General features: G+C 48.7%; 1 protein-coding gene across 1 annotated transcript in view; it reads left to right on the top strand.

Moving 5' to 3' along the window:
- The first annotated feature begins 299 nt into the window (after positions 1-299).
- The window catches only part of akap1b (A kinase (PRKA) anchor protein 1b), a 35,236-nt gene continuing 10,921 nt past the window's right edge, over positions 300-24,614 (top strand). The window contains exons 1-4 of the mRNA XM_038814530.1: positions 300-2,156; positions 12,909-13,033; positions 14,627-14,753; positions 18,924-19,051. Coding sequence (XP_038670458.1) covers positions 320-2,156; positions 12,909-13,033; positions 14,627-14,753; positions 18,924-19,051 — 2,217 coding nt within the window. The 5' untranslated portion in view covers positions 300-319. The remainder of the gene's footprint in view (positions 2,157-12,908; positions 13,034-14,626; positions 14,754-18,923; positions 19,052-24,614) is intronic.

Consider the following 24,614-nt stretch of genomic DNA (forward strand, 5'->3'; position numbering starts at 1 on the left):
GGAAAATAAATTTGAGCTTGGCACAGGATGGCGAGAATTTAATCTATCTCCTCCCCCCCCCCCCCCCCCCCCCCCATATCCTTTCCCCAAAAATGAAAGGTAACTCTTGTAAGCTGCGACAGTGGAAAGCAGTGAGGCCTTCCTCCTAACATGCCAGCCCTACTTTGTCCCCCCCTGTATAGGCTGAATTGAGTTCAGGTCCAGTGCTGCATATGTATAATTTACGATCGACTATGACACAATGGTCCAGTTGTGAGCAATCGCCGTGTACTGACTGTTTACAAATGTTCATTTTTCAGATGCTTGACGAGGTTCCGCGATGGCTCTGAGATTCCGTACCATCTTCCCGTACACTCTCCCCGGGGTGCTGGCCCTCATCGGTTGGTGGTGGTATGTCACCCGCAAGAGGGGTCGAGAAAGCAGCCGTGACAAAGCGAAGCCCACCACTGCACCCGAGCCGGTGGCCAAGGCTGGAGGAGAACACCGTGTGGCTGCAGAGGATCATCAGAACTTTATTACAGTGGCTGAAGTGACTAACGTCAGAGAGAGAAACCCGGATGAACGGCGTGTCAAGCCACCGGGATCGGTGCCAGCTCTACGGGTTGAGAGCGCCGAGCCACCTGACCTACCTGGGAGCGTTTCGTACCTGCTGACGGATGGCCTCGATGCCAGCATGCGGAAGGATGCTCAAAAGGTGCTGCTGGACCCTTCGCCCCGATCTCCAGAAGTTCTGTTCATGTCCAATGTGCAAAGTCCCCTCCAGACGTCACCCAAGGTTGAGAAGGAAAGCTGCCTCCATCAGCTGTTGGATAAAATCAGCATCGACCCCTCCGAGACACGGCAGCGGTTAGTCTGTGACATGGTCAAATCTCCCGCTCCTTTCCCTGTTCCGAATTCCTCCGTTAACCTGGAAGCAGAAGTGGGAAACGGCGATGTTTTGCCCAACCTCAGTTCAGCCGTTTCCACCAAATGCGAGCAGCCAGTGTCTGATCATCACACCATGGAGCGGCCTGAGCCAGAGGGTGAGAATGCCGGCCAGCTGTCCGAGCCCCCCTGCTTCAAGTCCACGCTCAGCGGTGTGAGCATCAGCCCGTTTCTGATCTCCACCCGTCTCTGCCAAGGGCCCGAGCAGGAAAGCCAGTCCCTGAAGGAAGCTTCCCTCAGCAACAGCTTGCCTGCTGATCCTGCTGAAAAAGGTGGCGACCTGGATGAGATTGAGGAGGCAGCTGCTGGTTTGATCTCGGAGGTCATAAGCGCGGCGAAGCAGGAGTTCGTCTCGTCGCAGCTTGACCCCTGCGCAGGAGGAGCTGGGAGCGAATCGGCAACTCCCGCTGTTGATGCGCCTGTGTCATCGGAAGCTGAAGACTCTCAGATCGGCGAGCAAGTAGGTGGGGAGGCGAGGCAGGTCAGTGACAAGAGGCACCCTGTGGGGAACCTGGTGGAGACCGATATCGCCCAGAAGAACGTGTACAAGAAGGAGAAGGGTCTGGGAGATTCCGCCAAATTGGATTGTGAGCGTGCACGGCGCCAGTTTAACGCCGAGCTTCCCGCTTCCGTTGCGTCCAGTCGAAAGTCAGTGGACGAAGCTAGCCTGGCCGCGGAGGACTCCGGTTGCCATTCAGAAGATGGGGCCGGCGGGGAGGATGTACTCGAAGGCGGCGCAGCTTTGCGCAGCCTAACGAAGAACGAAGACTCGCTGAATAATTGCGTGGTGACCAAAGTTAACTCTGAACTGAGCTGCGAGGAAAAGCTTGCGGAGCCCAGAGCGGCCCCGGGAGAATCTGGGAGTGTTAAAGCTGCTCACAGGGACAGGAGCCCAAGCTCCACACAGGAGCCGCAGCCTGCTGCCGCTTTCCCTTCAGAAGAATTGAATGCGACGGCGGAGAACTCGGACTGCAGTGTTTGCCCCTCGGATGGGGCGGAAGGAGAGGACCTGTTGTGCACAATGGTGGCACGCGCCCCAGAAAATCAGAAAGCAGACGCGCACCATAACTCTCTGACTGAAGGGAGCTCCCTTGAGCAGGATCCAAAACACAGGCACAGGCCGCTGGGGCAGCCGGGGACTAAACTGACGTATGCCAATGGCGTACGAGCAGAAGAAGGTGCTGATGGGAACGCCCAATTGCTGCTCGAAATGGAGTTTGATCATTCTGGAGGTAAAATGATGATAATTGCAATATATAAACCCACTCTCCCCTAGGGTAGTGTAAAGGGACTTGCAAATTGAGCCATATATTTGGGGGGTGGAGGAGAAGAGCGGAGCCTTGCCTAGAAACATTAACCATCTTGCAAATGTCTCCATTGCATAGATGGAGGAATTGTCATGATTGCTTGATCTACTCCCCAGCTAGAATGAAGTTTTAAAAAAAATTAAGGGGCAGTTTAGCGTGGCCAATCCATCTACCCTGCACATCTCTGGGTTAGAGCAAAGAACAACACAGCACAGGAACAGGCCCTCCAAACCTGCACCGGTCATGATACCGACCTTTGCCAAAACCCCCATCCTGTCCATGTGTTTGTTAAGATGCCTTTTGAATGTCGTTAATGTATCTGCTTCCACAACCTCCCCTGGCAACATGTTGCAGGCACTCACCACCCTCTGCATAAAAAAACCTGCCTCGCACATCTCCTCTAAACTTTGCCCCACAGACCTTAAACCTATGCCTCCTGGTGACTGACCCCTCCACCCTAGGAAAGAGTGCCTGCCCATCCACTCTATCCATGCCCCTCATAACCTTATAGACCTCTATCAGGTCGCCCCTAAACCTCTGTCTTTATAATGAAAACAGTCCCGAGTCTATTCAGCCTCTCCACATAGCGAACGCCCTCCAGAGCAGCCAACATCCTGGTAAACCTCGACTGCACCCTCTCCAAAGCCTCCACATCCTGCTGGTAGTGTGGCAACCAGAATTGTGCGCAATATTCCAAGTGTGGCCGTACCAAGGTCCTATACAACTGTAGCATGACTTGCCAGTTTTTTTTGGGGGCGCGAAACCCATGCAAACACAGGGAGAATGTACAAACTCCACACGGGGCAGTGACCCTGGGCCGGGATCGAACCCGGTGTCGTGAGGCAGCAGTGCCAACCATTGTGCCGCCCTGCTAGAATGAAGTTTTAACTTCCGGCGAACAGCCGCTAAATTAATTGTCAGATGAGGATTCACTCCATGAGCGGGAATCTGATTTTTAACCTTGTGCCAAGGAGACGGACGAGCAACCTGCGTTGGGGTTCCTGTATTGCTGCTCGTGAAACTATCCTGTTTGTGTCGGGCGAAATTATTAATTCCCCTTCTTCAATTGGAGGAAATGCACCCGCCGCCTCCCCAGGTTTGGCGCGTAACGGTGAGGAATTGGTGTACGCCGTGCATTGCGACTCCCGCATTCCACTTGTCACCTTGCTAACATCCAGCTCGGAAGAGCCCTCCCACAGACTGGTGAAGCAACAGTCTGCTGTTGTCGTACTCTCTCTCCATCATGTCCTTCAGCCACTTTGCAGATTCCCCTATACCCTCCCGGTGTGTGCCTTGCCCCACTGGCAGCACCGACCCAGCTAAAAGGTGGCAGCAGAGTGGTTTTAGGGAGTCCTCAACACCCAACTCCAAACTTCATAAAATCTCAACAGGTCAAACGTGGGCATGGAAACCTCCAGCTGTTGACCATGGATTTGTACTCTAGCACGGGGAGGCGGTTCCATCGTGGTATTGTCACTGGACTAACAAACCGGAGACCCAGAGTACCGCACTCGGGACCCGGCTTCAAATCCCGTCACTGCAGATGGTGAAATTTGAACTTAATACAAATCTGCACGTTATTGTGGGAAAAACCCACTTGGTTCACTAATGTCCTTTTTAGGGAAGAAAATCTGCCCCCCTCAGCCGGTCTGGCCTCCATGTGACTCCAGACCCACAGCAACGTGATTTGACTCTTGACTGCCCCTTGAGGGCAATTAGGGATGGGCAGTAAACGCTGGCACAGCCAGCTACACCCTCGTCCCATGAAGGAATAGAAAAAAAACTCCTGCATGTTGAGCCCTGTGTTTTTTCTGCCCACAGTAAGACGTCCACAATGTACTCTGGGTTGGGACTCTCCATGTCCATCGGCAAGAGTCACGTAGGGGGTACCGCTCCTGACCGAGGTGACCAAATCCTAAAGGGTGTATTTGCCAAGATGGCTGTGCAGCAGGGCACTGGATACCATCACTACTTTACCTTCTCACCAATCTACCCTTTGCAGGTGCACCTGCATGGTGCTACTGGAGCAGGACCGACTTGTGGAGTCAAAGCCCAGTCCTCGTATTGAGGGCATCCTCCATCGTGTTGTGACCCTACCACTATGGAATAGATTCTGAACCGCTCTAGCAACTCCGAATCGGCTATCGCGAGGCACTGTAGGCAGTCAGCATCAGAACTGTATCGAACTCCAATCTGTAATCGTCATGGCCCGTGGCATATCCTTCACTCTGCCGTTACCATCAGACCAGGGCACCAACCCTGGTTCAGTGAGGAAGGCAGCAGCATGTCCGGAGCAACGCTGGGTGTGTCTATAAAGGTGGTGCGAACCTAGTGAGGCTGGAGCACTGGACTGCATGCTTGCTCTCTGAAACAGCATGTCATACAGACAGCTCGGCAATCCCACAACTGAGAAATTAGATCACAGCTCTGCAGTCGTGCCACTGTCTGGTTGTGACTGGCAGTGGACGAAAGGTGGGCTCTGTGAATGCCCCCCTCAGTGATGGGGAAAGCCAGCGGGGGGGGGGGGGGGGGTGCCATGGACACGTGTTTGCAGGTGTTCCAAATGGATGGTCCATCTTGGCTCTGCCTGAGGTCCCCTTTATCTCCAGCAGTTCCATTCACTCTGGGGAAATTGCTGAATAACGCATAGGCTGTGGACCCTGACAGCATCTGGCTGTGTGACAGAGATGAGAATTTGCCCTCTTAGAATTAGCCGCAGCTCCTGCTGAGTGGAGTGCAAAGGGGATCGGATTGTTACAGGCCAGGGTTTAGAGTGCATCATAGAGTTCACCTGACCCATAACTTTAAATAGATTTTGGTTATGGGGAGCACAAGGGCCAACTTTACAGGTGTGATGCAACAGAGATCTAAAAGTATTTTTAAACAAAAAAATGTTTATTCTATGAATCCAGTTAACATTTTTAAACACACAGTAAATATCTTAACAGCTATGAACGCCAATAATCCCCCAAAGAATACAGTACTCTATAAGTAACCATTAATCTTTCCCAGCAACATCCATAAGACAAATACCCTCTTTAACACAGATCAGATTTAAATTCTCTACTGAGAGCAGTTATCACTTTTAAATTAGCAAGTGATCTGAAGATATTGCTTTCATGCAGAAAGAAATCCGAATTACACCTGGTTTTGCTGGATGCAGCTCCAAATCTGCAACACGAAACCAACACACAGACACACACCGGCTTTTGTTCAAAGCAAAAGTAAAAGCAGACAGACAGCCCAGCTCCACCCACACTCTGACATCACTGCAGCTACTTGACAAACGCCCATTTCTTAAAGGTACACCCTCTACAGCTATTTGATAAACACCCATTTCTTAAAGGTACTTTCACATGATGGGTTGTTGGAGGGAAATCTCCTCGTGTCCCAGGGCATCACTGCAGGGGTTCCTCTGGGCAATGTCCCAGTCAGTGCTTCCCATACCGTGTGGCTGCACAATCTGCATCGTACCATGCACAATGAACCATGCCGCTGGTGTGCGCCAAGCGTGGCTGCACCATGATCCTAAAGGGATCATGCAGCTCAGCAAACTGGCTTTGGGCACACAAGTGTGAGCTTTAATCCTATTTCCAACCATCTTCTACATTGATGGCCTCCACTATAGTGTAAGGTGAGAAGTGATGAACTAAATCACCAATTGGACCGTTCTGATTTATTGCTGCATCTCAGATACTGAAGCAGTCTCGGCCCATGTGCACCCATAACCTGGGTGATGTTCAAGCTTGGGCTGATAAGTGAGGAGAGAGATTTTGCTGGACAGTAACTATCTCCTCCTGACATCCTAGGAGTCACCATTGATCAGCGACGTAACTAGACAAGACGGGCGCACACCTACTAGCTACAAGAGCAGGTCAGAAGCCTGAGGAGAGTAACTCTCCTGACTCCCCAAAGCCCATCCACACTCTGCAAGGCGCAAGTCAGGAATGTGATGGAATATTCCCCACTTGCCTGGATGAGTGCAGTTCCAGCAATCCTCCAGCTCTGTGCCATCCAGGACAAAGAGGCCCGCCCGTCCACTGCCATATGCATTCACTTCCACCACTGACGCACCAGCGGCAGCAGCAGTGTGTACCAGCTACAAAATATCCTGCAACAACTGGCCAAGCGCCTTCCAAGCCCGTCGCCTGTTCTGCCCAAGGTCAGGGGCAGCAGATGCACCCAAAACCTGCAAGTTCCCCAAGTCGCCCACCATCCGGACTTGGAAATATATCGCCGTTCCTTCACTATCGCTGGAACTCCCTCCCTAACAGCACAGTAGGTGTACCTACCTGGTTCAGGAAGACGACTCGCTGCCTCCTCCAGGGTAATCTGGGCATGGGCAACACCAGTGATGCTCATGCCCTGTGAATGAATAAACTTTGTGTAATTAGACCATTCTTAGCCATGCAGCTAGGCCCAATTTTATATTGATTTCCTTTCGCAGTGTCACCCATTGAGGTACTGATTGAAGGTGACACGTGCTCGATTGAAGGCTACCGGATTAGTATTGGGCTGCAACTTTGGGTCCTTCCATTGAGTTGAAACCTCCTCTCTGGAATTCATAACATATGCTTATAGTTGATTTATTATTTTCTTTTGTAAATTTAGAATACCCAATTCATTTTTTTTTCCAATTAAGGGGCAGCTTAGCGTGGCCAGTCCACCTAGCCTGCACATCTTTGGGTTGTTTGGGGGGGGGGGGGCGCGAAACCCACGCAAACACGGGGAGAATGTGCAAACTTCACACACGGTGACCCAGGGCCGGGATCGAACCTGAGACCCTGGTGCCGTGAGGCTGCAGTGCTAAACACTGCGCCACCGTGCTGCCCTTTACAACTGAATTATTAACCATCATTGATCAGACTTGGAGAGCAAATGAAGCTCTCTCTCTGGGAGATGATCTGACACAGGCCAACAACTGCAGTTCACCAGGTTTGTACAGTTGAGATAGAACGGCAGAAGACTGATTGATTGTTTTTTTAAAAATGTTGTGTCTGTTGGACCTTCAATTCGCAAACCTCCGTCAACACCAACCTTCACCACAGGTGTCACTTGTCGGTGTAAAGGCCAGAATATTGGCTAAGTAGTGTGGATTTTTTTTCACTTCCTCGAAGTCCTGTTGCTGTATAATAATCTTTCTTTAATGAAGTACCCAATTCATTTTTATTTTCCAACTGAGGGGCAATTTAGCGTGGCCAATCCATCGACCCTGCGCATTTTTGTGTTTCATTGATTATCATAGAATTTGCGGTGCAGAAGGAGGCCATTCGGCCCATCGAGTCTGCACCGGCTCCTGGAAAGAGCACCCCACCCAAGGTCAACACCTCCACCCTCTCCCCATAACCCAGCAACCCCACCCAACACTAAGGGCAATTTTGTACACTAAGGGCAATTTACCATGGCCAATCCACCTAACCTGCACATCTTTGGACTGTGGGAGGAAACCAGAGCACCCGGAGGAAACCCACGCAGACACGGGGAGGATGTGCAGACTCCGCACAGACAGTGACCCAAGCAGGAATCGAACCTGGGACCCTGGAGCTGTGAAGCGAGTGTGCTATCCACAATGCTACCGTGCTGTTGTGGGGGTGAAACCCACATTGACACGGGGAGAATGTGCAAACTCCACACACAGTGACCTGTTGCTCCATCTCCGAAATCGGTGTTTACTGATACACAAATGGTAGAGTGAGGTGGAATCCCAGCTGTTAGCACGTTTAAAATGTTTTCCTAGCACTCTGCTGGTTCATTAACTGGCATCTCGCTGTGTGTTATTATGGTGCCTGCCTGTCATTGACTTTGGGGGAACTGTCACAGGTACCTGTATTGATGATGGCTCTGACCTGCCCGATTCTTTTCTTCCTGCTAATAAAGAGCACTGTCCCCGATCACACTCTGGGAACCAGACCCCACATTGAGAGAGTGAAAGCTGTTGGCCAACGCCTAGAGACTTAGTTTGGGCCCAAGTTGCCCTCGTAGTTCAGGTTTAAGAAATCATTGCTTTCCGAAACAACTATCTTTTTTTTAAAAATCCTTGTTCCATAGTTGTTTTTTTTTTTTTTTTTTTTAAATAATTTTTATTGAAAGAGTTTTTCCATACAGACATTTACCCCTACTAATTTTTAAATTATTTACAACACAATCCCTCTAGGCAAATGTCCCTCCCTCGCCCGCCCTCTCGCGCGCCCCAGTCCTCCCCCCCCCCCCCCCCCCCCCCCCCCCCCCCCCCCCCCCAGGCAACCTTAACAAACAAGGCAGCCTTCAGTTTCAGACATGAGCAGCGAGCAGACTTGCCCGCGTTACAGTCGTGCATGTCCCCCCACGACCCTTGCTGCCCCCCCCCTCCCCCCCCCGGGTTGCTGCTGCCACGACCCCGAACGTCTATCTCTGATCTAAAAAGTCAAGGAAAGGTTGCCACCGCCTGGCGAATCCCTGTACCGACCCTCTCAGGGCAAATTTGATCCTTTCTAGCTGAATATAGCTAGCCATATCGTTAATCCAAGTTTCTACGCTTGGAGGCCTCGCGTCCTTCCATTGAATTAATATCCTTCGTCGAGCCACTAGGGACGCAAAGGCCAGTATTCCGGCCTCCCTAGCCTCCTGTACCCCCGGTTCTACCCCGACCCCAAAGATCGCAAGCCCCCATCCTGGTTTGACCCTGGACCCCACCACCTTCGACACCGTCCTTGCCACCCCCTTCCAGAACCCTTCCAGCACCGGACATGCCCAGAACATATGCACATGGTTCGCTGGGCTTCCCAGACATCTGACACACCTGTCCTCACCCCCAAAGAACCGGCTCATCCTTGTCCCCGTCATGTGAGCTCTATGCAGCACCTTAAATTGAATGAGGCTCAGTCTCGCACACGAGGAGGAAGAGTTGACCTTCTCCAGTGCATCCGCCCACGTCCCGTCTTCTATCTGCTCTCCCAGCTCCCCTTCCCACTTGGCTTTCAGCTCCTCCCCTGATGCTGCTTCCGCCTCCTGCATTATCTTGTAGATGTCTGATATCTTCCCCCCTCCGACCCAGACCCCCGAGAGCACCCTATCACTCGCCCCCTTACTGGGGAGCAGGGGAAACCCCTCCACCTGCCGCCTAGCAAATGCCTTCACTTGTAAATATCTGAACATGTTTCCCGGGGGGAGCTCAAACTTCTCCTCCAGCCCTCCCAGGCTCGCAAACCTCCCCTCTATAAACAGGTCCTTCAGCTGCTGTATGCCCACCCTGTACCAGCTCTGAAATCCCCCGTCGATGTTCCCCGGGATGAATCTATGGTTCCCTCTTATTGGCGCCGCCAACAGACCTCCCATTTCCCCCCTATGTCGCCTCCACTGCCCCCATATCTTGAGGGTGGCCGCCACCACCGGGCTCGTGGTGTACCTCGTGGGGGGGAGCGGCCATGGTGCCGTTACTAGGGCCCCCAGGCTTGTGTTGCCACAGGACGCCCTCTCCATTCGTTTCCAAGCTGCCCCCCCCCCTTCCATCATCCACTTGCGCACCATTGACACATTTGCCGCCCAGTAGTACCCCGAGAGATTGGGCAGTGCCAGCCCTCCACTGTCCCTACTCCGCTCCAAAAAGACCCTCCTCACCCTTGGGGTGCCATGCGCCCACACGTAGCTCATGATGCTACTCGTCACCTTTTTGAAGAAGGCCCGAGGGAGGAAGATGGGCAAGCACTGAAATAAAAACAAGAACCTTGGGAGGACCGTCATTTTGATTGACTGCACCCTCCCCGCCAGCGACAACGGTACCATGTCCCACCTCTTAAATTCCTCCTCCATCTGTTCCACCAGCCTGGAAAAGTTCAACTTGTGGAGGGTCCCCCAGTTCCTTGCCACCTGCACCCCTAAGTACCTAAAGCTCTTTCCTGCTCGCTTGAAGGGGAGTCTCCCAATACCCTCTCCCTGGTCCCCCGGGTGTATCACAAAAACCTCGCTTTTGCCCAAATTTAGTTTGTACCCCGAAAAGTCCCCAAACTCTGCTAATAGTTCCATTATCTCCGGCATTCCCCCTTCTGGGTCTGCCACGTACAGCAGTAGATCATCCGCATACAGCGATACTCGATGTTCCTCCCCTCCCCTAGTCAGTCCTCTCCACCCCCCTGAACCCCTCAGTGCCATCGCCAACGGTTCAATCGCCAGTGCGAAAAGTAGGGGGGATAAGGGACATCCCTGCCTGGTCCCTCGGTGGAGCCCGAAATACTCCGACCTCCTCCCGTTTGTCACTACACTCGCCGTCGGGGCCGAGTAGAGCAACTTCACCCACTTAATAAACCCTTCCCCAAACCCAAACCGTTCCAACGTCTCCCACAGGTACTCCCACTCCACCCTATCGAATGCCTTCTCCGCGTCCAGCGCTACCACTATCTCAGCCTCCCCCTCCACTGCCGGCATCATAATTACATTCAGCAATCTCCGCACGTTCGTGTTGAGCTGCCGCCCCTTCACGAACCCCGTCTGGTCCTCATGGATTACCCCTGGCACACAATCCTCTATTCTAGCTGCCAGGATCTTTGCCAGCAACTTGGCATCCACGTTCAGAAGCGAGATAGGCCTGTAGGACCCGCACTGCACGGGGTCTTTATCCCGCTTCAATATCAGGGAGATCAGAGCCTGCGACATTGTCGGGGGCAGAACCCCCCCCTCTCGCGCCTCATTAAAGGCTCGTACCAGTACCGGTCCCACCAAGTCCACATTTTTCTTATAGAATTCCACCGGGAACCCATCTGGCCCCGGCGCCTTCCCCGCTTGCATCTGACCTATTCCCTTGACTAGCTCCTCTAGCCCTATTGGCGCCCCCAGCCCTTCTACCAGCCCCTCCTGGACCCTTGGGAACCTCAATTTGTTTAGGAAGTCCTCCATTCCCCCTCTCCTCGTCGGCGGCTCAGACCGATACAACTCCTTGTAAAAATCCCTGAAGACCCCGTTCACTTCTTGCCCCTTCTGCACTACCTTCCCGCCCCTCTCCTTCACTCCCCCAATCTCCCTAGCCGCATCTCGTTTGCGAAGCTGGTGTGCCAGCATCCTGCTCCTTGTTCCATAGTTGTCTGTCTTTTGTCAAAATGCTGAATCGCTTCCATCTGCAACGAGGCTTGCTGGATTTCTGCTGGGGGGGGGGGGGCAGCATTGTCTAGAATTCCCACATTGCACCATAAGTAGACCATTTAGCCCCCACCCCCATTTAATTTCACTTGGATCTGGCTAGTCTGCATCTTAACTCCATCTGTCATACCAGCTGCAAAGTTGACTAATGCTTAGTTACTTCCTCTATTGCATACCGATCAAGATCCTGCTAAGGGTACAGCGTTTGCATAGTAAATACATAGAAGATAGGAGCACGAAAGGTCTTTTGGCCCTCCAAGCCTGCTCAGCGCTGTTCATCACGATCATGGCTGATCATACATAGATCATCCAACTCAATAGCCTGATCCTGCTTTCTCCCCACAGCCTTTGATCCCATTCTCCCCAAGTGCTATATTGACAGCACCTGTCCTCTAGTGTTCCTCGCCCTCGTGCGCTCTCGCGCTCTTTTCTTCTCCCCACCCCTCCCAATGTTGCTTCTGACTGGGGCAACATGTGACTAGGAAAGGGGAGTGGGGGGTGCCTGGGAGTGTGACTTGTGTATTATTCCTTGGGAGATGGTTTACCTCGTCGGGGACTGTACAGGTAAGGTTAAGAATCTGCCAGGTGGTGAAGCACGATGGCACAGTGGTTAGCACTGCTGCATCACGGCGCCGAGGTCCCAGGTTCGATCCCAGCTCTGGGTCACTGTCCGTGTGGAGTTTGCACATTCTCCCCGTGTTTGCATGCCCCCCCCCCCCCCCCCCCCCCCCCCCCCGAAGACTGAGTTGTGGCTTGCGGACATGTCGAGTTTTCTGGGTATGGAAAAAATTAGGTTCGCCTTGAGGGGATCTGTACAGGGGTTCGCCCGGAGGTGGCAACCATTTATTGACTTATTTGCGGGAGAGTGAGCATCAGCGGGGGGGGGGGGAGGGTGTAGAGTAGAGTAGGAGGGATAAAATGGCGGGTAGTACCGGTGGGGGAGGAGCGGGCTTGTGCAGTATGTTACGATTGAAGTATTGAATGTACGTGGATGTTTGCACATTTTTGCCTTTTTTGCTTTCTTTCTGTTGATGTCTGTAACTGTTTACAAAGCCAAAAATGACCTCAATAAAATTGTTTATTTTAAAAAAAAAATAAAAGAATCTGCCAGGTGGGTTGATTGTGAGACCAAGAACGCAATGTAATTTCTACCTAAAGTTTGATGCGTAGTTGGCACTTGCAGCTGTGATGTCCAGGGTGGACGAGAATGTAGCCAGCAATGGAAGTGTTCCTTCATCCAGGCTGGCTTTGTGTATCTGCACCTGAACCCAGGACCAGATCATGTCCTTGCCCAGTCTTTTGGCACCCCACCTCCTAACTGGTGACATCCGGTACCCATCAGAAGATGAGCCCTACCTTCCTCACCTCCCTTTCCGGGGGCTCCCCCTCCATCTGTTGTCCCCATCACAGGACAGTGCGTTCACCGCTGGGAGCTTGGTCAGCTACTTCGCTCTGCTACACTCAGTGTTGCAATGTTTCAAACTGTTACTGCAGTTCTGCAACATGCGATTATGTACAGTACTTGTTTCCATTGCTGATTGAAGGGTTTTGTTTCAATGAATTTGCCAGGTTCCGATGTAAATAGTATGGATTCAAATGATAGTGGATGCAATGCAGGTGGTGTGGAAGGGGCTGCATTGAACGCAACACCAGATAAAACGGAGCTCACCGTCTGGGAGATACAAGTACCAAAGGTAAAACTACAAGGAATGTTTTAGTGCGGGAGTTTCTCTGGGATGGAGGCTGTTCCGATTTGCACGTTGTGCCACACAATCTAAAATGCTTTTACCTGGGGCACAGTTGGGGCAATCGGTATTCCAAATGTAACGCTATGTTCGAACGAGAGAGAACTGCACTTGGCATTTTGCCCACCTCGCTCATTTTATGACGCGAGCCCTCAGCTAAATTTCTGGAGGCTATTTGGTTTACAATCTGTGTCAAATCTGTTCATTAGTCCAAACTTCACTGAGTGTTTTGAAGAGACACTGAGGTCACCTTGTGGTAAATGGTCGCTATTGCAAGTAACTCTCTGAATCATTTCTATAATTAGACTGGTGACACTGGTTCTAGGCAACGGTAGTAGACCTGTTTTAATGAGCCTCACGAGGGAAAGGAGAGGACGTCTCCAAGAGATGAGTTTGAGTTTAGTTTGGATATTTTATTTGAGGAGAGAAAGTGAGTGCCAAACTTATCAGAATGCAGATAGCCAGTTGCCAGGTGTGTACCTGGTCTGTAGCTAAGCGAAACAGCTGTAGAGAAACCCTGTGCGTACCTGTTGAATTTTTACTTGCTCAGCTGAATGTTGCTGGGCTGTAATTAAGGGCTGCAAGTCCTTTTTTTTTCCAATCAAGGGGCAATTTAGCGTGGCCAATCCACCTACCCTGCACATCTTTGGGTTGTGGGGGTGAAACCCACGCAGACACGGGGAGAATGTGCAAACTCCACATGGACAGTGACCCAGAGCCGGGATTGAACCTGGGTGCTCTGTGCTGTGAGGCAGCAGTGCTGATCCCTATGTCACCCTGCTGCCCAAGGGCTGCAAGTCCTGAAGGAGTATTATGATTTGAATCACCTTTATTAGTGGGGGGCAATCTGGAAAACTGAGTCCGCTTCTAGGCGCCACACTTGGGGAAAGATGTGAAAGTGTTGGTGAGGAGTGCAGAGAGATTCCTGGGGAAAACAACTGTCACCTATGAGGAGAGATTGGGACTGTTTTCCTTGGAGAAAAGGAGAACGAGAGGAGACGGGATAGAGGTATTCAAGATCCTGAAGGGTATAGATGGGGTAAATAGTGAGGAACTCGAGAACATCAAGAACTAGAGGGAACAGATTCAAAATTATTGGCGAAAGGAGTAGAGGAGGTGATGGGGAAATAATTGTCAGCCCAGAGGCTAGTTGGCAGATTGGACGAACCTCCTGGGAAGGTGCTGGAAACGGGTCCGATTGAGGTGTTAACAAGTGGGTCGGATTGCTATGTGAAAAAGAGGGAGTGGAAGGTTACCGGGATAAGGCAGGGGCGTGGGACAAGGTGGAATGCTCCGAGAGGCAGTGCAGACTCTGGGCCGAATGGTCGCTTCCTGCGCTGTGAAGATTGTGATTCTCCTTTGGCACAGACCTCTGCGTAGGTCAGCAGTGACGGCAACGGGAGAAAACCCCTAATTCTGCGGAGTGCTGTAATTCGAGATGCTTTGTTTGCGATGTTGGTGTTGTTTGAAATACCCCCTCCGGGACAAAGTGTCCTTCCCGCAATTGCTAATTTGTGCCCTTGTTGCCCTTTCTCTTCACAGCACTTGGTTGGACGGTTAATTGGCAAACAAGGGAGGTATGTCAGCTTCTTGAAACAGACCTCCGGTGCCAAGATTTACATATCCACACTACCTTACACGCAAGATTTCCAGATTTGCCATATAGAAGGTAGGTGAGCAGCGAGTTTTAACGCCGGTAGGTTTTGTGTTGTCAATTTTTTCCGGGTATGCCTCCCAAGGTGCTGCCCGTGGCTTACTGCCCGGCAGTTGTGCCTTTTTTGAGTCGGCTGGTTGAGAGTTTGAGCCCCACACCAGGAACTATAATCTGACTCTTGATTTGTAGTACTTGAGGGAGTGCTGCGCTGTTGGAGGATACTATCTTTGGGGTGAGATATAAGCAGTCTGCAGTCGGGTGAGCATAAAAAGATCCCATGGCAGGAGAACAGGTGAACACTCCCCAACGTTGCGGCCAATATTTATCTCTCCACCAATATCCAACAGATTATTATCAGATTGTTGGAACTTGCCATGTGCAGATTGGCTGTTGTAATGCTATTTCCGACATCACAATCGCCACCTCACTTTGGCTGTAAACTTCTTTGGGAAGCCCTGAGGTCATAAAGACCCGACGTTAAAAATGCATCTTTTTTTGTTTTTGCATTCTTAATTGTGCCACCCAGTGTGAATCTGAATGTGGAAAGTGGCCAGTGAACTGTTCCCTCGGCAGTATTGTCAGCAGGACTTTTTCGAAAATCTTTCCAGTTGAGGAAAAGTTAAAGGAGTAGAAAGTTGGCCAAAACTGAACTTGACTCGGAATGTTGCGCGTACACGATGCAACAGTGAGAGAAGCAACTCGAGTACATTGAGTCTGTCTGAGACGTGCCAGGCCCTGGTGTTGAGCACAGCTGAGGTTAAATGCTAGGGTATTCAAAACCTAGAAGGGAACTTTGGAATGTCTGCTCTTAACTGTTTTTTGCAATCAATATGATGAGGAAATATGAGAAGGATGCCCCAGACTATTTGTGATGAACAAAATAAGTTTATTACAAGGTAAAAGTCAATTAAATGGCTACTTACAATATATTTAAAGTTACCCAGCTCCAAGCCCTCTATTTTTCTACCTTCGGAGCAAACCCCCTGCCCCAAACAACATCCCATAGGTTCTAAACTATAAGCAAAATCAGGCAGCAGTTACGGCACCAAAATGTGTTGGGGTTGCTTCCAATAAGGAATAAAGGCAACTAGTTTCTCAAATCAGACTCTCTCCAGACACAACTTGTTGGGAGTGAACACCACTTACTGCTCTGGACTGCGTAGGGTGAATTTGCCTCTGAAGTACCGTCTTTCGTTTTGATCTCGCCTTACTGAACTAACCTTCTCGGATGTCGCCCGTAATTACCTTTATTACAAAAGTTTTCAAAAATGTACATGAGAAATCTACTCCCATCTTCCAATGTCACCAAACCTGCCTCTGGTGAGTACTGGTTCCCAGTGTTGTTATGCTAATCAGCATATATCAACTCTGATAATTTGTGTCTCTCCCATCTCAAAATATCAGTTCATTTTCCCTCCAGAATACATTCCCAACTATTGAATTTATTTTTTTCCATCCTATCACAATCATTGGTCGCATGATCTCTGGAAGAACCCGGGGGTAAGTTTAGGAACAACTTGGGAGCAGGAACAATCAAGCTCGTTCCAGAAGGTCACATGGACACTGCTGCCACACGGTGCTGAGGATCCGGGTTCGATCCCAGCCCCGGGTCACTGTCCGTGTGGAGTTTGCACATTCTCCCCGTGTCTGTGTGGGTTTTGCCCCCACAACCCAAAAAGATGCGCAGGGTAGGTGGATTGGCTATGCTAAAATTGCCCCTTTATTGGAAAAATTATAATTGGATACTCCTTTTTAAAAAAAATAAATAAAAAATATTTAAAAAATAATAGTACCTCTGATAACTGTTTGGAACCCTAATTACATTCAAGAAAGCACAAGACTGCTGACAGGAGATCCAAGGTCTAATTCTTGCCATGCTTGCAGATATCAGTACAATAGTGACTGGTGATCTACAGCCAGCTAATATTGTCTCAACATTGTGCCACATCAATAGGTTCACAGATCAAAATCCTCAGTGGGGGCTGGCTTTAACACTGGGCGGACTTGTGCTTATTTTATAACGAGGTATAACTTCTTAGGGGGAAAAGTAGTTTTATGGAATTCCTATTTGCATTGGTAAACATTGGAAATGGTTTAATTTAATGTTTCTGTACCTGGAAGGGTAAAACCTATAGATTCAGGCTGGATAAATGTATGTGTGGAGGTGGTTAATTTCCAACTGTTTCTATTGTGCTTAGAGAGGGTACAGCATAGCAGGTCAATACACCAGCAGTGGTTGCTTACCGACTGGGGCCTTGAGGTAAAGTAGCTTTGTTCAGCTCATTTGATTGCAATTGGAGATGGGTAGAGAGAGAGAGAGCAGCTCTCGTAGCTCTGCTAGGAGCAGTTGGCTTTATAAGGCTAAAGAGGGAACGTCTCTCTCAGCCGTGCCAGAGTAGAAGCCATAGATGTTGGAAACCTAAAGTCCAGCTCGTTAAGGGAACTAGAGAAACCAGGATAAGTTTACAAGAAGCCTGGAGTTAACAGAACAGAGGGAACTGGGAACCAGAACAGATTAGTGTTCAATAAAGTTGAAAAGGCACTGGATCATGAGAGGCCAGAACGACATCTGCAGTGTTCAGGTTTGAGGAATTACTACAGTAAATAGAAATAATTGTGGAAATTGGTGCCTGGACTTCTGGTATTTGTGTAAAAGGCTTTCTGACAAATGAAACCTGAAAGCGAAACATTGATGGAAGCTGTGGAAAGAAAGCAATTTTTTTTTTTCATTTAAAGAGTATCCAATTCTCTTTTTCCAATTAAGGGGCAATTTAGTGTGGTCAATCCACCTACCCTGCACATCTTTTGTTTGTGGGGATGAGACCCAAGCAGACACGGGAGAATGTGCAAATTCCACATGGACAGTGACCCAGGGCCGGGATTGAACCTGGGACCTCAGTGCTGCGATGTAGCAGTGCTAGCCACTGTGCCGCCCGAGAAAGCACAATTTGAAAGAAGATTTGCAAGTGTGACGTTTGACAGCGGGATTTGAAACCACTGGTGTGGAAGCTGGTGATCAGTGAGACACGGTGGCTCACTGTAAAAGAATCATCTGGGAGGGGGTGGGGTTTGAAGAGAAATCTACAGATATTCACTTGGGTTCAGAGAGGAGTGTGTCTTACCACAGTCATCCTGTCCTTAAAAGGGACTTTGTGTGTTAATGAGACCATAGTTGCTTAAGATGTCTTTGCAATCCGCGTTGATCTTAAAATTGGTGTGATAAGCTAAGGGGGGAGTATTGTATCATCCAATTTTTTCATGTTTAAAATTTTTTTGTTCAAACTAATTAGTGGTCCTGTCACTCTGTTCCTCCACGATTTTTTTTCTGAAGTAAAGGTCGCAGTCTTTTGAGCCAGGGTCCCATTCTGGGAGCCTCCCGCCCAGATATAACACCAACTGGGATTGTAACAAACTGAAGTATTGATTTTGTCTCCACGGAGTCGAGTGCTGAGTGATCGAAAGTCTGCTGTGGAGTTGAGCACATGATCTGAGCTGACGGTTCAAGTACCGCACTGTCGGAGATACCACCTGTTTCAGATGCAACTTTCCACTTGACGCCCGATCTGTTTTGCTCAGCAGGGCGTCGCAGATCTTACATAGAACAGTACAGCACAGAACAGGCCCTTCGGCCCTCAATGTTGTGCCGAGCCATGATCACCCTACTCAAACCCACGTATCCACCCTATACCCGTAACCCAACAACCCCCCCCCCCCCTTAACCTTTTATTAGGACACTACGGGCAATTTAGCCTGGCCAATCCACCTAACCCGCACATCTTTGGACTGTGGGAGGAAACCGGAGCACCCGGAGGAAACCCACGCACACAGGGGGAGGACGTGCAGACTCCACACAGACAGTGACCCAGCCGGGAATCGAACCTGGGACCCTGGCGCTGTGAAGCATTTATGCTAACCACCGTGCTACCCTGCTGCCCCATTGTGAAACTATTGTGCGGAGTTGGGGAGTTGCTTCAGTGTCTGAGCTAACATTCCACCGCTCCTGCCCAAAACCCAGCTCTGGTTATTTTTTTTATTTTGGCATCTTTTCCCGGTGTAAATTGGCTGCCACCTTCGCCTACAAAGCAATCGGTTATAAAGCATTTGTTTTAGTGTCCTGCGGACATGATTCACTTTGTTATTAAAAGAAGCATTTGAATTCGAAATTGTCTTTCTCCTACTGAACAGGTAATCAGCAGCAGGTAGATAAAGCACTTAGCCTGATCGGAAAGAAGTTTAAAGAACTGGATCTCCGGAATCTATATGTTGCCCCTCCTCCTCCTATGACACTACCTTCGTTACCCATAACTTCGTGGGTAAGCATTGTGTTGTTGACGGTGGGATATCAGTTGTGTGTGTTATTTCGCTGTGGTTGTGCGAGGGCTGTCCTTTTTGGATTTGTGTTTTCACTCCTGATGGGTTTGACATTTTATTAAACTAAAACCCTAATCTGCATCTTTTTGGCTGGTTCTTGGCGTCAGGTGTGAGACTCTTGATCACGAACATGACATCTGGAAATATTGCTATTTCAGTCCAGACCACTAAATGGAACCCTGTTCAAGGACCATTACACAGTGTGACTGCAGACCAGTTAGTGCCTCTGTTATGGGCCTGCTCAATGCATAGTGCAAAGTATTTACAGCCCAGAAGTGGGCCGGTTCGCCCAAAACGTCAAACTGGTGTATATGCTCTTGTTATGAGCCAGGGTTTAGAGAACCCCAAAGTGTAGCATCGAGTTCACCTGACCCACAACTTTTAATAGATTATGGTATGGGGAGCACACGGCCCACTCTACAGGGTGTGGTACAGCAGAAATGGAAAAGTATTTATAAAGCAAAACAATGTTTATTCTATGAACTCGAGTTCACCTTTTAAAAACATACAGTGCACATCTGAGCAACCATCAATTCAAATACAACCCCCAAAGAATACAACACTAAGTAATCCTTAACTTCCCAAACAACATCCAGAAGACAAAAGAAATACCTTTTACCAGAAGCACAGTAGGTTTACATTCACTACTGAGAACATTTATAATTCTGAATTCACTAAATGATCAAGAGATAGTCTTTTCATGGCAGAGAGATCAACAGTACACCTGCTTTGTCTGGCTTCAGCTCCAACACTGAAAACAGAACTAAAGCACACCCTGCAGCGAACAGCCTAAAACGAAAGTAAAAAGCTGACACAGCCCAGCTACACCCACTCTCTGACATCACTGAGAAACCCCATTTCTTAAAGGTACATTTCTTAAACGTACTCTCACATGACATTCTGCACGAGCCTCCTCCTACCCATCTTCCCAACACCATCCGCCCAGCTATTCCTCGCGTTGTCTAGCTTCCCTTTGTCTCACCCACCCCCTGTGGTAGAGTTCCACATTCTAGCCAATCCGTGGACAAAGATATTTCTCCTGAATTCACAATTGGATTTGGTGATTATCCTGTGTTTCAGACGCTAGTCCTTGTCATCTGTACACCTAGTCTACCAACCCTTTCATAATAATGAAGACCTCTAGCAGGTTACCCCACTGTCTCCTCTTTTTCCTTAAGAAAAAAACCCCGATTTTGAGTATAGCCATCATGGATTTGTTAAAGCCAATTGATGTTTGGTGCACCTAAATAAACACATACATAGGGGGATGGGAACCAATGCTGGAAGTTGGAAGGTAGTAAAACAGGGACAGAAACAAAAGGAAGTAAGGGGAAAAGTGCAAGGCAGAGAAGACATAGTCAGAAATCCAGAAGGGCGACAGTACAAGGTACAGTGACTGAGGGGAGCACAGTGAATAGGCCCAGTAATAACAAAAGGAATAAAACTGGAGATGTTAAGATTCAAAACAGAGGTTAAAAAAAACCAACATAAGTGTACTTTACCTGAATGCTCGTAGTATTCGGAATAAAGTAAATGAGTTGGTGGCACAAATCATCGTAAATGACTATGATTTAGTGGCCATTACTGAAACATGGTTAAAGGATGGTCACGACTGGGAGTTAAATATCCAAGGGTATCAAACTATTCGGAAGGATAGAGTGGATGGTAAGGGAGGTGGTGTTGCTCTGTTATTTAAGGATGACATCCGGGCAATAGTAAGGGATGACATCGGTGCTATGGAGGATAAGGTTGAATCCATTTGGGTGGAAATCAGGAATAGTAAGGCGAAAAAGTCACTGATAGGAGTAGTCTATCGGCCACCAAATAGTAACGAGATGGTGGGGCAGGCAATAAACAAAGAAATAACTGATGCATGTAGAAATGGTACAGCAGTTATCATGGGGGATTTTAATCTACATGTCGATTGGTTTAACCAGGTCGGTCAAGGCAACCGTGAGGAGGAGTTTATAGAATGTATCCGCGATAGTTTCCTAGAACAGTATGTAATGGAACCTACGAGGGAACAAGCGGTCCTAGATCTTGTCCTGTGTAATGAGACAGGATTTATTCATGATCTCATAGTTAGGGATCCTCTCGGAAGGAGCGATCACAATATGGTGGAATTTAAAATACAGATGGAGGGTGAGAAAGTAAAATCAAATACTAGTGTTTTGTGTTTAAACAAAGGAGATTACAAGGGGATGAGAGAAGAACTAGCTAAGGTAGACTGGGAGCTAAGACTTTATGGTGGAACAGTTGAGGAACAGTGGAGAACCTTCCAAGTGATTTTTCACAGTGCTCAGCAAAGGTTTATACCAACAAAAAGGAAGGACGGAAGAAAGAGGGAAAATCGACCGTGGATATCTAAGGAAATAAGGGAGAGTATCAAATTGAAGGAAAAAGCATATAAAGTGGCAAAGATTGCTGGGAGATTAGAGGACTGGGAAATCTTTAGGGGGCAACAGAAAGCTACTAAAAAAGCTATAAAGAAGAGTAAGATAGAGTATGAGAGTAAACTTGCTCAGAATATAAAAACAGACAGCAAAAGTTTTTACAAATATATAAGACAAAAAAGAGTGGCTAAGGTAAATATTGGTCCTTTAGAGGATGAGAAGGGAGTTTTAATAATGGGAAATGAGGAAATGGCTGAGGAACTGAACAGGTTTTTTGGGTCGGTCTTCACAGTGGAAGACACAAATAACATGCCAGCGACTGATAGAAATGAGGCTATGACAGGTGAGGACCTTGAGAGGATTGTTATCACTAAGGAGGGAGTGATGGGCAAGCTAATGGGGCTAAAGGTAGACAAGTCTCCTGGCCCTGATGGAATGCATCCCAGAGTGCTAAAAGAGATGGCTAGGGAAATTGCAGATGCACTAGTGATAATTTACCGAAATTCACTAGACTCTGGGGTGGTCCCGGTGGATTGGAAATTAGCAAACGTGACACCACTGTTTAAAAAAGGAGGTAGGCAGAAAGCAGGAAATTATAGGCCAGTGAGTTTAACTTCGGTAATAGGGAAGATGCTGGAATCTATCATCAAGGAAGAAATTGCGAGGCATCTGGATAGAAATTGTCCCATTGGGCAGACGCAGCATGGGTTCGTTAAAGGCAGGTCATGCCTAACTAATTTAGTGGAATTTTTTGAGGACATTACCAGTGCAGTAGATAACGGGGAGCCGATGGATGTGGTATATCTGGATTTCCAGAAAGCCTTTGACAAGGTGCCACACAAAAGGTTGCTGCATAAGATAAAGATGCATGGCATTAAGGGTAAAGTAGTAGCATGGATAGAGGATTGGTTAATTAATAGAAAGCAAAGAGTTGGGATAAATGGGTGTTTCTCTGGTTGGCAATCAGTAGCTAGTGGTGTCCCTGAGGGATCAGTGTTGGGCCCACAATTGTTCACAATTTACATTGATGATTTGGAGTTGGGGACCAAGGGCAATGTGTCCAAGTTTGCAGATGACACTAAGATCAGTGGTAAAGTGAAAAGTGCAGAGGATACTGGAAGTCTGCAGAGGGATTTGGATAGGTTAAGTGAATGGGCTCGGGTCTGGCAGATGGAATACAATGTTGACAAATGTGAGGTTATCCATTTTGGTAGGAATAACAGCAAACGGGATTATTATTTAAACGATAAAATATTAAAGCATGCCGCTGTTCAGAGAGACTTGGGTGTGCTAGTGCATGAGTCACAGAAGGTTGGTTTACAAGTGCAACAGGTGATTAAGAAGGCAAATGGAATTTTGTCCTTCATTGCTAGAGGGATGGAGTTTAAGACTAGGGAGGTTATGTTGCAATTGTATAAGGTGTTAGTGCGGCCACACCTGGAGTATTGTGTTCAGTTTTGGTCTCCTTGAGAAAGGACGTACTGGCGCTGGAGGGTGTGCAGAGGAGATTCACTAGGTTAATCCCAGAGCTGAAGGGGTTGGATTATGAGGAGAGGTTGAGTAGACTGGGACTGTACTCATTGGAATTTAGAAGGATGAGGGGGGATCTTATAGAAACATTTAAAATTATGAAGGGAATTGATAGGATAGATGCGGGCAGGTTGTTTCCACTGGCGGGTGACAGCAGAACTAGGGGGCATAGCCTCAAAATAAGGGGAAGTAGATTTAGGACTGAGTTTAGGAGGAACTTCTTCACCCAAAGGGTTGTGAATCTATGGAATTCCTTGCCCAGTGAAGCAGTTGAGGCTCCTTCATTACATGTTTTTAAGGTAAAGATAGATAGTTTTTTGAAGAATAAAGGGATTAAGGGTTATGGTGTACGGGCCGGAAAGTGGAGCTGAGTCCACAAAAGATCAGCCATGATCTAATTGAATGGCGGAGCAGGCTCGAGGGGCCAAATGGCCTACTCCTGCTCCTAGTTCTTATGTTCTTATAATGTTTGTGTGTGGCAGGTTTATCACAAGTGACATAAGATGACATAGCACAGAAAAGACCCTTCAGCAGCTCTTCAAAAACAGCCACCTGATTATTCTAATCTCACTTCCCAGCACTTGGTCCACAGCCTTGTCTGCCCGGGGATCACAAGTGCACATCTAAATACTACTTAAATGTGGCAGCACAGCTGCCTCACGGCACCAAGGTCCGAGGTTTGATCCCGGCTCTGGGTCACTGTCCGCGTGCAGTTTGCACATTCTCCTCGTGTTTGCGTGGCTTTCGCCCCCACAACCCAAAGATGTGGAAGGAAGGTAGGTGGATTGGGCACGCAAATTGGAAAAAATTAATTTTTAAAAATAAATACCTTTTTTTTTTACATAGAACATACAGTGCAGAAGGAGGCCATTCGGCCCATCGAGTCTTCACCGATCCACTTAACCCCTAACCCAGTAACCCCGCCTAACCTTTTTGGTCACTAAGGGCAATTTATCATGGCCAATCCATCTAACCTGCACGTCTTTGGATTGTGGGAGGAAACCGGAGCACCAGGAGGAAACCCACGGAGACACTGGGAGAACGTGCAGACTCCGCACAGACAGTGACCCAGCGGGGAATTGAACCTGGGACCCTGGCGCTGTGAAGACACAGTGCTAACCACTGTGCTACTGTGCTGCCCATAATAGTACTACTTAAATGTTATGCCTCCAAGACCCTTCCAGGCAGCGAGTTCCAGACTCCCATCACCCTTTGGGCGATGAAGCTTTTCCTCGCATCCCGTCTAAACCTCCCGCTCCTTATCTTAAATCCAACTCCCCTGGTCATTGATCCCTCCACCAAGGGGAAAGGTTTCTTCCAGTCTACTCTATCTATGCCCCTCATAATTTTATACATCTCAACCATGTCCCCCTTAGTCTCCTCTGCTCCAAGGAAAACAATCCCAGTCTATCCAATCTCTCTTCATAGCTAAAACTCTCCAGTCCAGATAGCATCCTGGTAAATCTCCTCTGCGCCCATTCCAGTGCTATCACATCCCTTCTATGAGGTGCATTCTAGAACTGCGCACAATACTCTAGCTGTGGCCTAACCAAAGTTTAATTTAGTTCCAGCATAACCTCCC

This window comes from Scyliorhinus canicula, chromosome 12 (assembly GCF_902713615.1).
Source record: "Scyliorhinus canicula chromosome 12, sScyCan1.1, whole genome shotgun sequence".
NCBI classification, from domain to species: Eukaryota; Metazoa; Chordata; class Chondrichthyes; order Carcharhiniformes; family Scyliorhinidae; genus Scyliorhinus; species Scyliorhinus canicula.